This window comes from Dreissena polymorpha, chromosome 9, assembly GCF_020536995.1.
Source record: "Dreissena polymorpha isolate Duluth1 chromosome 9, UMN_Dpol_1.0, whole genome shotgun sequence".
Classification (NCBI taxonomy): Eukaryota; Metazoa; Mollusca; class Bivalvia; order Myida; family Dreissenidae; genus Dreissena; species Dreissena polymorpha.
This window is the reverse complement of record NC_068363.1, coordinates 14,080,077-14,094,677: the sequence shown is the minus strand read 5'-3', so window position 1 is coordinate 14,094,677 and position 14,601 is coordinate 14,080,077. Positions and strand designations below refer to the sequence as shown.

General features: G+C 35.1%; 2 protein-coding genes across 12 annotated transcripts in view; one reads left to right on the top strand and one right to left on the bottom strand.

Moving 5' to 3' along the window:
• LOC127844170 (uncharacterized) overlaps positions 1–14,601 on the bottom strand; it is a 295,187-nt gene that overhangs the window by 47,991 nt on the left and 232,595 nt on the right. The window lies entirely within an intron of this gene.
• Positions 1–14,601, top strand: part of LOC127844162 (uncharacterized) — a 76,361-nt gene that overhangs the window by 30,425 nt on the left and 31,335 nt on the right. For all 7 annotated transcript variants that reach the window (XM_052374192.1, XM_052374188.1, XM_052374189.1 and 4 more), the window contains exons 5-6: positions 466–657; positions 1,247–1,308. In XM_052374192.1, the coding sequence (XP_052230152.1) occupies positions 466–657; positions 1,247–1,308 (254 nt within the window). The remainder of the gene's footprint in view (positions 1–465; positions 658–1,246; positions 1,309–14,601) is intronic.

The window sequence follows — 14,601 nt, the reverse complement described above, 5'->3', positions numbered from 1 at the left end:
ATTTCATCTCATTAAATCAATTCAATATAAAATCAATTCAATCAATAGTTTGATGTTGTTTGTTTTGTACAGTCAAATCACAGACATGATTATTATAGGGAAAGATCACAACAATAAAGCGCGAGTATTTCTTTTATGCCTAAATAATAATAAAAAAGGTTTAAAGGTCAAACACATGGGTAACTGTGTGAAATACAAGGCTTTCTGTGATATGCTCCATGTGTAATAAATAAAGTGACTTTTTGCAATAAAATCTGTGTTGCTCTTCAATTATAATGGTCCAGGTTACACCTGTAGGAATGGTTGATTTATTAGTCTTAAGTGTTTTACATGCTTAAGCATACCCCCGGTACATGAAATTGTTTCTATGATATGGCCTTAGTATGAGGCCTCTATTCAGGTGAGCATTTTCATGCTTTAATCAATACAAGATGTTATTTATTTCTCATCATAATTCATTTGCAGGACTTACGTGCAGGGAAAGAGAACCACAAGCAGAAACTAAAAAACGAATTCAGCAGATCAATTTTTCTGTCCCTGGAGATTCAGTAGGGGCTGGGTCTGTTAACAACTATGGGGCACATAATGCAGTAAACGTGTTTTCAGGTGGTACTTTTATCAACCATGGTGATCTGTCTCTTGCTAGTGACTATTCAGGTATGATTTAGGAAACTTTATATTTTATGTATGTTTATACATGTATAAAGATTTTTCGTGTTGAATATTTTGTTTGTACCATAGTTTTTCCCATGCCTTATTTAGTCACATATATTACATTTTGCTCACTTCATTGCAGTTAAGGATCACATTAAAAAGCTCATGTAAAGATTCACGATATATTAAAAGACTTGAGTCATTATGTAGATCAGCATAGTGTAAAATATGTCTTGAGTTATTAAAAAAGTCTGATATGGTGGTGTGGTTGGGAGGGGTCTAAATGATCAGCCACAATTCATTCCAGATTAAAACATTAGTGTTTATAAGCATACTTGATTATTTCTAATCAATCTTAATTACTGTACACCAACATACAAAAACGTAATGCTAATTGATTGAAAAGCACATAGACCATGGTTTAATATTGGATGTATATGGATCTTTTCTACAAAGCTTTATCAAACAAAACCAGTTTATATATATTTTATGTTTATATCTGACTTCGTAAAATTTATGATTTTGTAAAATTTACTTTTATTGTTGCTGAAGACAATTTAAATGTCACATGCATTTTCCCTGTTTTGAACAGGTGTGTCAAGAAGTAGTAGTGCAGATTCATTCCCCCTGATTCAGAAATACTGTCAGTTTAAGGTAAGATACTTTGTTGAAAAATGGTTACTATTAGTATTACAATTAATATTATATTTATCAAATTGTCATGTTTGTATTATATCAGGGATGAGAATCTTCTTCAAAGTCACAGATTTCCATGATTTTGAAGCTCCAATGTAGTCCAGTCACACAATGGCTGCCACTACAACTGACAGCCCATATGGGGGGCATTCATGTTTTACAAACAGCCCTTTTATATTTATGAATTGTTCTCTTTGTATTATATCAGGGATGAGAATCCTCTTCAAACTCACAGATTTCCATGATTTTGAAGCTTCAATGGTGATTTTTGAGAGGGATTTAATTTCTAGGGACATTTTGTAGGTGGGGGTAGGGCACTATTTTTCGAGTTCCGCAAGGAAGGGTCTGAAATACTCGCCCATAATTTTACACTACAATACAGATGCCAAGGTTCCCACAAAATCAAGCAGACTGGTTTTGCTTGCTGTAATTATTTACCTTAAGCGTGAAATATTTGTTGACATTTATCCTAACTAGTTTGGAATTAGTTGCCTGGATGAAGCCTGGTAAACAATGAATAAATGGCGTTAGTAATCAATCAAAAACGTTTAATTCAAAATGTTTCACTGCATTACTTGTTATTAATAATTAGATTCAGTGGTAAAAAACAAGTTTTATTGGCTTGGATTGGGTATAAAGTAAACGTCCAGGATAAAAACAGAAAGGAAATTTATAATAAGAAAGTTGACACAACTGGGAAAGCTTTATGCTCATAATTTCAAATTCCATAATTTACTACATTACAGTGTTATAAATGAGGAATTTCCAACAAAAAATTGCAGTGCTAAAATGTGTTCAAATTAAAAAAAGAACTCTATGTTTGAAACGCCAGGACAGACCCTTCAATACCAGTGGTCACATATTAATTAAGAAATTTCAGGCATGCACAAAACCTTATGATTAACATGATAGTGATAGCTAGATGGTCAAATGCTGAGGTAAATATGTTTTCTTGAAGGAAAGTATTTAAGGCTTGGTGCCATAAGGACCTAGATCTAAAATTAATGTTCTATAAATAGCATGAACCAATGACTTTTAAGCATAAATTATTGATGACAAATGATTTCAGGAATAATATTAAGGGTTTCAGAAAGCATTTTGTGTTTGCTTTAATGAATTCTCCAAAAATTATATTTTGTATGATTTTTTTTTGTTACTTAGTACATTATTGCAAATTTTGAAATAATGTAATTTGTTTTCTAACCAAAAACTGGTACTATGAGATTACTAGATAAAATGCACAAATTCTACAAAACATTTATTATTCTGATGTTTATTCTTGAAAAAATATTTTTTTTAACTGAATAAATACCATTTTTGATCAGAAAATTCATGGATAATGATGTTTAAGTTGTTCTGTTTTTATACCCCCACAAACAAAGTTTAGGGGGGTATATAGGAGTGAACTGTCTGTTGGTCGGTCTGTATTAAGTGTCCGCTCTTTAATTCTAGTTGTTTTCATCAGATCTTCACCAAACTTGGTCAGAAATTTATCTAGATGATGTCTAGGTCAAGTTTAAATATGGGTCATGCCGGGTCAAAAACTAGGTCACTGGGTCACTTAGTGCGTTTTAAACATTCAGCATGTTGTCCACTCTCTAATTCAAGTAGTTTTCATCCAATCTTCACCAAACTTGGTCATAAGTTTTATCTAGATGATCTCTAGGCCAAGTTTGAACATGTGCCATGCCGGGCCAAAAACTAGGTCACAGGGTCACTTAGTGTGTTTTTGAACATTCAGCATGGTGTCCGTTCTCTAATTCAAGTAGTTTTCATCCGATCTTCACCAAACTTGGTCAGAAGTTTTATCTAGATGATCTTAAGGCTAAGTTTCAACATGGGCCTTGCCGGGTCAAAAACTAGGTCACGGGGTCAGTTAGTGCATTTTAAACATTGAGCCTGGTGTCCGCTCTCTATTTCAAGTACTTATCATCCGCTCTTCACCACACTTGGTCAGAAGTTTTATATAGATGATCATTAGGCCATGTTCGAACATGGTCCATGCCGGGCCTAAAACTAGGTCATGGGATCCCTTATTGCGTTTTACACATTCAGCATGGTGTTCCCTATTTCAAGTACTTTTCATCCGCTCTTCTTGTGGGGGTATTCGTCACGTCTGTGACAAAGCTCTAGTTGTTTTTAATTTCAATAAGCATATAGCCTATTTTCCAGTATATTCAGCCACTATTCAGAGTTCAATTACTTTGTATACGGAAAGGAAAACATTTTAACAAAGGTTAGATTTAATTAAACCTTTACAACAAAATAAAGGCAAAGTAATTGGCATATCAGGTACTTCCATTGTAACATGACAATTCTAGGATGGCACCCTAGCAACTCAGTGATTAGTTAATATCTTCCAATCAAACTGTTATTTCATCATTTTTCTAGGAAAACATGTTTTGTAATAAATCAATATAATAAATTAATTTTGTTCTAGACTAATAAAGACAAACATACTGAATTAAAGCGATTTTGTTTTTAATTTTTGGCATTTTACTTTTCATGTGTAGCAAATTTAGCTAAATCTTTACCAAAGGCAATTTTTTCCAAACTATATATATTATTAACATTTTGTTTACCAAAAACAAATTATGTGATAGATTTTTTTTAATACAAAGAAATAACTCAAGATCAATCAGATATGTGTCATAATTTCCTAAATGACTAGGTTGTCAAAATTGTAGGAATTGATGAAACTAACCAAAAGAAGATTAAACAGAAATATATTTTTTCAATATTTGATGCGCTGAATTTTGAGGCACTTTTTTAGCAATTATGTAAAGATTTCCTGACCAAAATCAAGGTAATATTACTTTTAAATCATTTATATACTGGTATACACCAAGAAAGTGCTAGAATATTTGCGAGAAACAAGAATTTTGACGAAAACTTGTCTGGTGACATTTTCAGAATGTTATTGAAATTATTGATTGTCGGTTTCCTAGAAACAGCATGTCATGGTTTACGAAAAACAAAATGACTGCACCCAAAGATTTTAATGTTACTGACTATTACTGTTTGATAAATGTATGATTTTCCTTCTCTTTTAATGAAGTGAAAATTTCAAGGCGGATACACTTGAAATATGAAAGCTATTCTGTCCTTTGGCCTATGTATGTCAATATATCTGTACAATCAGTAATTTCCGTAATCACTCGGAACATGTTGGCAGACACAAAATTTAATCAAAATTCTTATGTTTTCCGCAAATATACTACCATTTTCCTGGTGTTTACCAATAAATAAATGATTTTCAAGTAATTGCACATTGATTTCAGTCAGGAACAATGTCTTTAACCGCGAAAACAAATAATAAAAACTTTTTGGTGTACCATTTTTGTGTTGTAAATAGCTTGCATGCAACATGAAATTGAATGTTCTGGCAGATTAGTGTTTCGACTTAATTGATTGGGTTATTTTGGACTGTTTAATCCAATCAGATAAAAGCTCTTAAACATTATTTAGACCCATGTAAAGTGAAGTAATAAAGAACCACCTTTTGTTTACTACAAAAAGTTTGATGTCACTAGTTGCCTCCCTTGATGGTTCATGCTACTATAAAGGCTGTAAATATAAACAATGAGTACAGCTGTCTTAAATTCCTACATTTCATACATGGTCGAAATTTATGGACAAAAAATAATATTATTGGCTGGGTGTATGAGATATTTTGGATGCATTGAGATATTTTTGAAATGCTTACATACCATAAGCTATTTTGAATGCATTAATATGTTTTTGAAATGCTTTGATCCCTGTAGCTTCTCTAAAGTTTGGCCAGTAACGCCTCTTTTAAGCAGCGGCGAATTTTCAGAGATTTTCAAGAATGGCATGATTATATGTAACCCACCTGACCATGAAGTACTTTTTGAGCGAGGGATATAGAAATACTGCATGTCCATTTTAACTTATCTGAGCACATATCTTGGCTGAGTTCAAAACTGGATCATGTAATGTAAAAAACTAGGTCACTAGGTCAAATTAAAGACAAAATTGTGAACACTAAAAAGTCACATTTAAATCCAAGTTTTAGCTCATCTTAACAAAACATGCTTATCGTAAGCTTTAATGATGGCCTTTTGTCCGCAGTGTGTTGTCTGTCATCATCAAATGCCTTGTTAACACTAAATATAAAAGGCCACATTTATTGTCCAATTAAGATAAACAAATCAGATTTTTTGTGTGTATGATATCTACCATGGAGGGGGCATTTTTCCTTATATAGCTTAAGTGAACTCTTGTTAACACTCTAGTCCAATCTTCATGAAACTTGGTCTAAACATTTGATGTAATAATATCTAGGGTAATTTCAAAACTGGTGCTTAAGGGCACGTTTCTAATGCTCTGATAGTCACAATTTTGGCCCAATCTTCATGGAAACTTGTAAGGACATGCGTTTTTAGCTCACCTGAGCACAACATGCTCATGGTGAGATGTGGGATCACCTTTTGTCCATCGTCCGTCGTTAACATTTTGCCTTGTTAACACTCTGGAGGCCACATTTATTGTCTGATCTTCAGGTCAGAAGATTTGTCCCAATGATATCTTGGTCGAGTTCGAAACTGGGTCATGCAAGATTAAAAACTAGGTCACTAGGTCAAATTGAAGAAAAAGCTTGTTAACACCTCCAGAAGTTACATTTATTGTCCAATCTTCATGAAACTGTGTCAGAACATTTGTCCCAATAATATCTCAGTTGAGTTTGCAAATGATTCTGGTCAGTTGAAAAACGCGGCCACCAGGGGGCGGGGTAGTTTTCCTGATATGGCTATAGTTACACCTTGTTAACACTCTAGACTAGAAGTCTTATTTTTAGTCCAATCTTTATGAAACTTGGTCTGAACATTCATTCAAATGATATCTCGGCTGAGTAGTAAAATGGTTCCAGTTTGTTGAAAACATGGCCGCCAGGGGGCGGGGCAGTTTTCCTTATATTGCTATAGTAAAACCTTGTTAAAACTCTAGAAGTCTTATTTTTTTGTCCAATCTTCTTTTAACTTAGTCATAACATTAGTCTTAATGACATCTCGGCTGAGTCCATAAATTGTTCCAGTCCGTTGAAAAACATGGCCACAAGGGGGCGGGGCAGTTTTGCTTATATGGCTTTAGTAAAACCTTGTTAATACTCTAGGAGTCACATATATAGTCCAATCTTCATGAAAGTTGGTCAGAACTTTTGTTCTTATTATAGCTAGGCTGAGTTTGAAAATGGTTCCGGTCCGCTGAAACATTTGGCTGCCAAGGGGCAGGGCAGTTTTGCTTATATGGCTATAGTAAAACCTTGTTAACACTCTAGAAGTCACGTTTTTAGTCCAATCTTCATGAAACTTGGTCATAACATTTGTCTCAATGATAGCTCAGTTGAGTTTGAAAATCGTTCCCGTCCGTTGAAAAATAGGCCGCTAAGGGGTGGGGCAGTTTTCCTAATATGGCTACAGTAAAACCTTGTTAACACTATAGGAGTCACAATTATAGTCCAATCTTCCTGAAACTAGGGTCAGAACATTTGTGTTTATGCCCCCTTTCGAAGAAAAGGGTGTATATAGTTTTCGCACTGTCCGTCTGTAAGTCTGTCTGTCTGTCAGTCTGTCACATTTTTTGTGTCCGCTCTCTAATTCAAATAGTTTTCATCCGATCTTTACGAAACTTGGTCAGAAGTTGTATCTAGACAATATCTAGTTCATGTTCGAATATGGGTAATGCCGGGTCAAAAACTAGGTCACGGGGTTGAAAAAACAAATCCAAGGGTAGTAATAAGCTTTAAATGGACATAATTATCTGACCTGCCAAATTATATATTTTTAACCAGGTTTTCCAAAGGAAAAAACTGGTTATTAGATTGGCGATGTTGGCGGGCGGGCTGGCGGACGGGCTGGTGGGCTGGCGGGCAGAATAAGCTTGTCCGGGCCATAACTTTGTCGTTCATTGTCAGATTTTAAAATCATTTGGCACATTTGTTCACCATCATTAGACGGTGTGTCGCGCGAAAGAATTACGTCGATATCTCCAAGGTCAAGGTCACAATTTGAGTTTGAAGGTCAAAAATGGCCATAAATGAGCTTGTCCGGGCCATAACTTTGTTATTCATTGTCAGATTTTAAAATCATTTGGCACATTTGTTCACCATCATTAGAGGGTGTGTCACGCGAAAGAATCAGGTCAATACCTGCCAGGTCAAGGTCACAATTTGAGTTTGAAGGTCAAAAATGGCCATAAATGAGCTTGTCTGGGCCATTACTATGTCATTCATTGTGACATTTGAAAATCATTTGGCACATTTGTTCACCATTATTGGACGGTGTGTCGGGCGAAAGAATTACGTCAATATCTCCAAGGTCAAGGTCGCCACAACTAAAAATAGATTGATTTTGAAACAACTATGTAACTATGAAATCTTATTGAAATCAAGGTCAATTTTACACAAGGGGGGTAATAATACACATTTTGAATTGTCTCCCTTTATCAGACTTTTTTTCAACTGAAAACCTGGTTTTGTGACAATTTTGTCCCTTGTTGTTAAATAAATCAAAGCGGCGCAGAAGGCGGCATTGTGTTTGTGACAAACACATCGTGGTAAAAGGTCAAGGTCAAGGTCATCCTTCAAGGTCTAAGGTCAAAAATACAAATCCAAGGGAAGTAATAAGCTTTAAAGGGAGATAAATTTCAATATTGAACATAGCAACTTGATATTTGACATGCATGTGTATCTCATGGAGCTGCACATTTGGTGAATCTTCAGTCACGGTAGTGGCTTTTAATTATTTGCTACTAAAAATAGAGATTTGTTAGAGACAATTATTTTCAAGGGCAGTAATTTATATAATTATAAATCTCGGATTATATATTTCTTTACCAAGAATTAAAGTTCTTTGCACAGTTACTGTACTGATTTTTTATTTTGATTATTTATAACTCAAATGATTGATTTGTCAAAGTTTTTTTTTAATGATATAATTATCATTTCTTTCCTGTACTAATTTGTGAATGGTAATGTTCATTACATACTTGTGGACTTATGTCCATAGATACATGATGAACTCTGGCTATGATCTCTTTGATAAACCACAGGCCTTGGTTGTCACTGATGTCTGACTTGGTCATTTTTGACTGTCTACAGACCCCCCCACTGGTTGGATTGGACACAATCCAAGGGAAGTAATTAGCTTTAAAGGGAGATGATTTCTATACCTGCCAAATGATAAATAGAAATTTTATTTGAAAGCGGCACAGTAGGGGGCATTGTGTGTCTGACGAACTCATATCTTGTTATGATAGCTAAGCTGAGTTTGAAAATGGTTCTGGTTCTTTGAAAAACATGGCCGGCAGGTGGCTGGGCAATTTTCCTTATATGGCTAGTAAAACCTTGTTAACACTCTAGAAGTTACATTTATTCTCCAATCTTCATGGAACTTGGTCCAAGGTATTTTATAATGATAGCTCTGCTGAGTTCCAAAATGGTTACAGTTCGTTGAAAAACATGGCCGCCAGGAGAGCGGCACTTTTCCTTAGATGACTATATTAAAACCATGTTAACACTTTAGTTGTAAAGAGGATTGGTGCACAATGATGATGATGATGATCATAATCATGATGATGATGGTGGTGATGATACTTTTAATGGATTCAGAAACATTAACAATTTAACAACCCAAATACCTAATTATCATTATTGCATTACTCAAATTAATTATTGCCATTAATACATCAGTTTTTTATCTTTATTTTTGCAGAAATGAAATATATTGGGAAAACCAATAAAACAACAAGAATTGTTACATATAAATCTTATTTGACCTTTCATTCACTTAACCTACTCTCTATAAAACTCATACCTATGCTTGCATTGTTTCAGTTAAATAGCCATGTGATTATTGTGTAACATTACCTGGAAATCTGCCCCAATTAACTGAACAATCCCATCAAAGACCTTTGTCTTGATGTCAGATGGACACCATTGATAAGATAGATTACAACTTGAAACGTTTTAGGGCTACAGTTTGCAGTCAGTCAGTAATGTGTGAGTGATTATGAAAGATTTGTGATTTTAACAGGTTTTATTGTTGTTTCAATTGGAAATATCATTGCAAGGTTAGTCAGAAAATTGTTCCAGTTGTTAAAAAACACTATGTCATAAATGTGAAAAATTTGGTTGTAAAAAATATAAATTATCACATCTTTTAAGAAGCACAAAAAACTGTTTGGTTAAAAATAAAAGCTGTTTTGGCAGTTGTTTTTGCAAAAATAATGTATTTATGCTACATATTTTTTGTGCATTTATATTACAAATAGTTTGACAGTTGTTTTGATATGATAAATTTTCCAATGTTTTGTGTTAACTTCTTTATTTGCACTTATTTGTAACTATGATAAAGATCAAGTGATGTTTTGTACCTTTAAAGACGATCAATGTTGAATTTCTAGTACATTATTCTCATACTCATTTACTTTTCAACCGACTTTGATATATGATAACAATTCAACATATTAATTTAATTACGCAAAAACTATTATATAAAAACTCAATCTATTGAAAAAATACAGTTGTTTTCAGTATCTAAAGCTGTTTTTGCAAACACATGTTGTAACCAGTCATCCCCTATAACATCCAAAGACGCTTAGCCATCATGCTTATCTCATGATCTCAAAGCTGGACAACAATTTGTGGAAAAAATGTACTTACATTCTCTTTTGCTGATGCTCATTATTAAATACTGTCCTCATATTACTTTTATCCAAAATATAGCTTTGTCTCAACGGGTAACAAATGATTATTTAAAAAAAACATTAACACAAACAAAACTACTTATAACGCATATATGTATATATCTGCCAAAACAACAAACCCTTTCTTTTCACAAAACAACGTTAACAACCCTTGATTAACGTTAATGCTACTCAGGTGAGCAACCCAGGGCCACCATGGCCCTCTTGTCTGTCATTGCCTTGCTACACGCATTATGCCATCAGTGAGGATTATTCTGGTATTTATTAAATGTGCGCCTTCTTGTGCCCATATCCTCCGCATGGCTTTGATATATGCAGAGAATCATACTATGCTCAGCATCGTGTAATTATATTTTCATTGATCACATGCCAAACCCTGTTTCCCATGTAATATAACCATATATTTTTATCTTACAAATGTGTAAAATACTTTTTAAGCGTTTTCATTGGCTTAGTTTTTGTTTATTGACCAATCACATTTTGTTATTTTGCTGAAATGACGTTGCAATGTCAAATGACGTCACGAAATGTAAACAAAATTCGGGATTTATCATTATGTTTGCGTAAATAGATACAATAGGATAATCTACTACAGTGTGACCCCCATTTGCCACACATGTAAACTTGTAAGGTTTATCGGAATGTATCCTGCCATTTAGAATATGAATATTATGTGTACAACATAGTTCAACTAATGTTTTTCAAAAATTATTTTAATACATACTGCCGATTTATCGAATGTACATATGTATTTTAAGCAAAACATGTCACAATAGAAACAGATAATAACTAAATTAGACTGATATCAAATTACATGCAACATGTTTTTATGACATTGGTGGCGAGCTATATATTACATACATGAATGAGCAAGCATTTTCGAAATGCTAACAAAAACAAATCTGTAATTTTAAAACAACAAGCGAAACTTTGTGCAGAAACATTTTTATCGAAACAAGTTTAGCATGAAGCATGAAACTTAATCTATAGTACACTCAACGCTTGATGAAAGACATGTCAAATGATTCTGTAAAGAGGGTAAATGTAATAGAAAAGACAGGAACAAATGACGATTTTAAATGAAGTGTTACATACAAATGGAAAAATATATCTAAATGTACATATGTTTATTTACATGTACCTGTATTTCACCAAAAATTACCAAGGCCCAGTGGTCCACCGTGAGATCTATTTCCCGATAACGGCTGCGCGCAAGTTCTGATCAACATTTTGATTGAGCCTGTCACCGCGATTCACCACGGCAACATCACTGCTGTTCCATGGTGTATCATGGTTACAAAAGTATCACGGTGATGCATGGCGGAAGGCAGATATCACGCTAGACGTAGTGTTTTTTATGAAAAATATTAATAAATTAAAATTTTGCATACATTTGTGATCTATTTGAATATACAGTACAACCAATGCGGAACAAACATTATCCTAGGTCACACCACGGCCAGAACGTTAGTACTCGGCGGCCGGGTCGTGTGTTCACACGGCGTATCGCCGGGGCACGCGGCATCGATCCGCCCAACGAGGCCTGTATTAACCTCGCGTACTTTCGCGTCATAAATCCATGGCATACGTACGCGGCGGATCGAGTGCAAATATATACACCTACATGTACAGTTGTGTAGCGTCAAAACCTAGATTTAAACTACTTTCATAGTGATTATTTTTACGTTTTAATTAGCTGATATGATTTTTTATGCCCCCCTTCGAAAAAGAGGGGGTATATTGTTTTGCACATGTCGTTCGGTCTGTCCGTCTGTCGGTCCGTCGGTCCGTCCACCAGATGGTTTCTGGATGATTACTCAAGGACGCTTAGGCCTATGATCATGAAACTTCATTGATACATTGATCATGACTGGCAGATGACCCCTATTGATTTTCAGGTCACAAGGTCAAAGGTCAAGGTCACAGTGACTCGAAATAGTAAAATGGTTTCCGGATGATAATTCAAGAATGCTTAGGCCTAGGATCATGAAACTTCATAGGTACATTGATTATGACTGGCATATGACCCCTACTGATTTTCAGGTCACTAGGTCAAAGGTCAAGGTCACAGTGACTCGAAATAGTAAAATGGTTTCCGGATGATAAATCAAGAATGCTTATGCCTAGGATCATAAAACTTCATAGGTACATTGATCATGACTGGCAGATGACCCCTCTTGATTTTCAGGTCACTAGGTCAAAGGTCAAGGTCACAGTGACTCGAAACAGTAAAATGGTTTCCGGATAACTCAAGAATGCTTATGCCTAGGATCATGAAACTTCATAGCTACATTGATCATGATTCGCAGATGACCCCTATTGATTTTCAGGTCACTAGGTCAAAGGTCAAGGTCACAGTGACAAAAAACATATGCACGCAATGGCTGTCACTACAACGGAGAGACCATATGGGGGGCATGCATGTTTTACAAACAGCCCTTGTTTTTACATTTAATTCCTAATCTGCATCGATATTGTTCTTTAGATTAAGTTAGACCTATTTTGTAAACTTGATTTTTGAAGCACTTTCTAGACTTGCAGTAACTAATATTTATATCAGTTTTTTGACAGATTGTGAACTTCTTTTTACATTCATTAAGGTATTTGCTGTATGTTGTTCATTTTTAGCTTGACTTTTATATATGAAATATATATATAGTGGAGCTATCCTACTCACGTCGTTAGCATAAGCGTCTGCGTTAGCGTGCAAATGTTAAAGTTTTTGTACTACTCCATTTATTTTCATTGTCCCTTGACATATTGCTTTTTAGATCGACTATTATATATGAAATATATATAGTGGAGCTATCCTACTCACCCCGGCGCCGGCGTTATCGTCTGCGTTAGCATGCACTAGGCCAAAGGTCAAGGTCAAAATGACTCGAAACAGTAAAATGGTTTCTGGATGATAAATCAAGAATGCTTGTGCCTAGGATCATGAACCTTCATAGGTACATTGATCATGACTGGCAGATGACCCCTATTGATTTTCAGGTCACTAGGTCAAAGGTCAAGGTCACAGCGACTCGAAACAGTAAAATGGTTTCCGGATGATAACTCAAGAATGCTTACGCCTAGGACAGCCATATTGGGGCATGCATGTTTTACAAACAGCCCTTGTTATATGATGCTTTATAGACTATATATATATTATCACTCAAATATATTCCACACGTAATGCACCTCAACAAATTATCGTTGAATTAATTAGGCACAACTGCAAATGTTTCGTTCGATTCTCAAATGAGCATTATTCAATTTGTAATCTGAAACACGCTACCAAATTTAAATGCGAACGCGACATTAACAATTAAATTATAGCGTCAAATAAACGGTGCTTTATCCTTGTCTCAATAAAAAACGCGCGAAAATTATGCAGACATTTAGAACGTCGCATGGAAAGTGTGGGTGTATTTTGTATTGTAAAAAAACATGAACATCACGTCAGGCTATTTACGCGTGTTCAGTGGAAAAACCCGCCCTTATTGGACATTATTTCATCACATCTTTAAATAGAAACAAATGCCAAAATTTATTTGACACTTAAGAAAAATAGCTTATGTTTGTATTTCTTGAAATTCATGAGAACTTTTATGGTAAATATTTACCAGACTTTGCTTTTAAACTGGGATATACGGGATTATCGGGTAATGAGTAGCGACGGGAAAAATAGTAAGTATTCAGTAATAGATACATTAAATTAATTATGATTTTAAATATTATTATACCCCCACAAACGAAGTTAAGGGGGGTATATAGGAGTGAACTTGTCTGTCAGTCGGTCGGTCGGTCGGTCTGTCGGTCTGTCTGTCGGTCCGTATTAAGTGTCCGCTCTCTAATTCAAGTAGTTTTCATCCGATCTTCACCAAACTTGGTCAGAAGTTGTATCTACATGACGTCTAGGCCAAGTTCGAACATCGGCCTTGCCGGGTCAAAAACTAGGTCACTGGGTCACTTAGTGCGTTTTAAACATTCAGCATGTTGTCCGCTTTCTAATTCAAGTAGTTTTCATCCGATTTTCACCAAACTTGGTTAGAAGTTGTATCTAGATGATCTTAAGGCCAAGTTTGAACATGGGCCTTGCCAGGTCAAAAACTTGGTCACGGGGTCACTTAGTGCGTTTTTTAACATTCAGCATGGTGTCCTCTCTCTTATTCAAGTAGTTTTCATCCGATCTTCACCAAACTTGGTCAGAAGTTTTATCTAGATGATCTGAAGGCCAAGTTCGAACATGGGCCATGCCAGATCAAAAACTAGGTCACGGGGTCACTTAGTACGTTTTACACATTGAGCATGGTGTCCGCTCTCTATTTCAAGTAGTTTAAATCCGATCTTCACCACACTTGGTCAGAAGTTGTAACTAGATGATGTGTAGGTCAAGTTCGAACATGGGCCATGCCGGGTCAAAAACTAGGTCATAGGGTCACTTAGTGTGTTTAAAACCTCACCATGTTGTCCGCTCTCTAATTCAAGTAGTTTTTATCCAATCTTCACTAAAATTGGTGAGAAGTTGTATCTTGATAA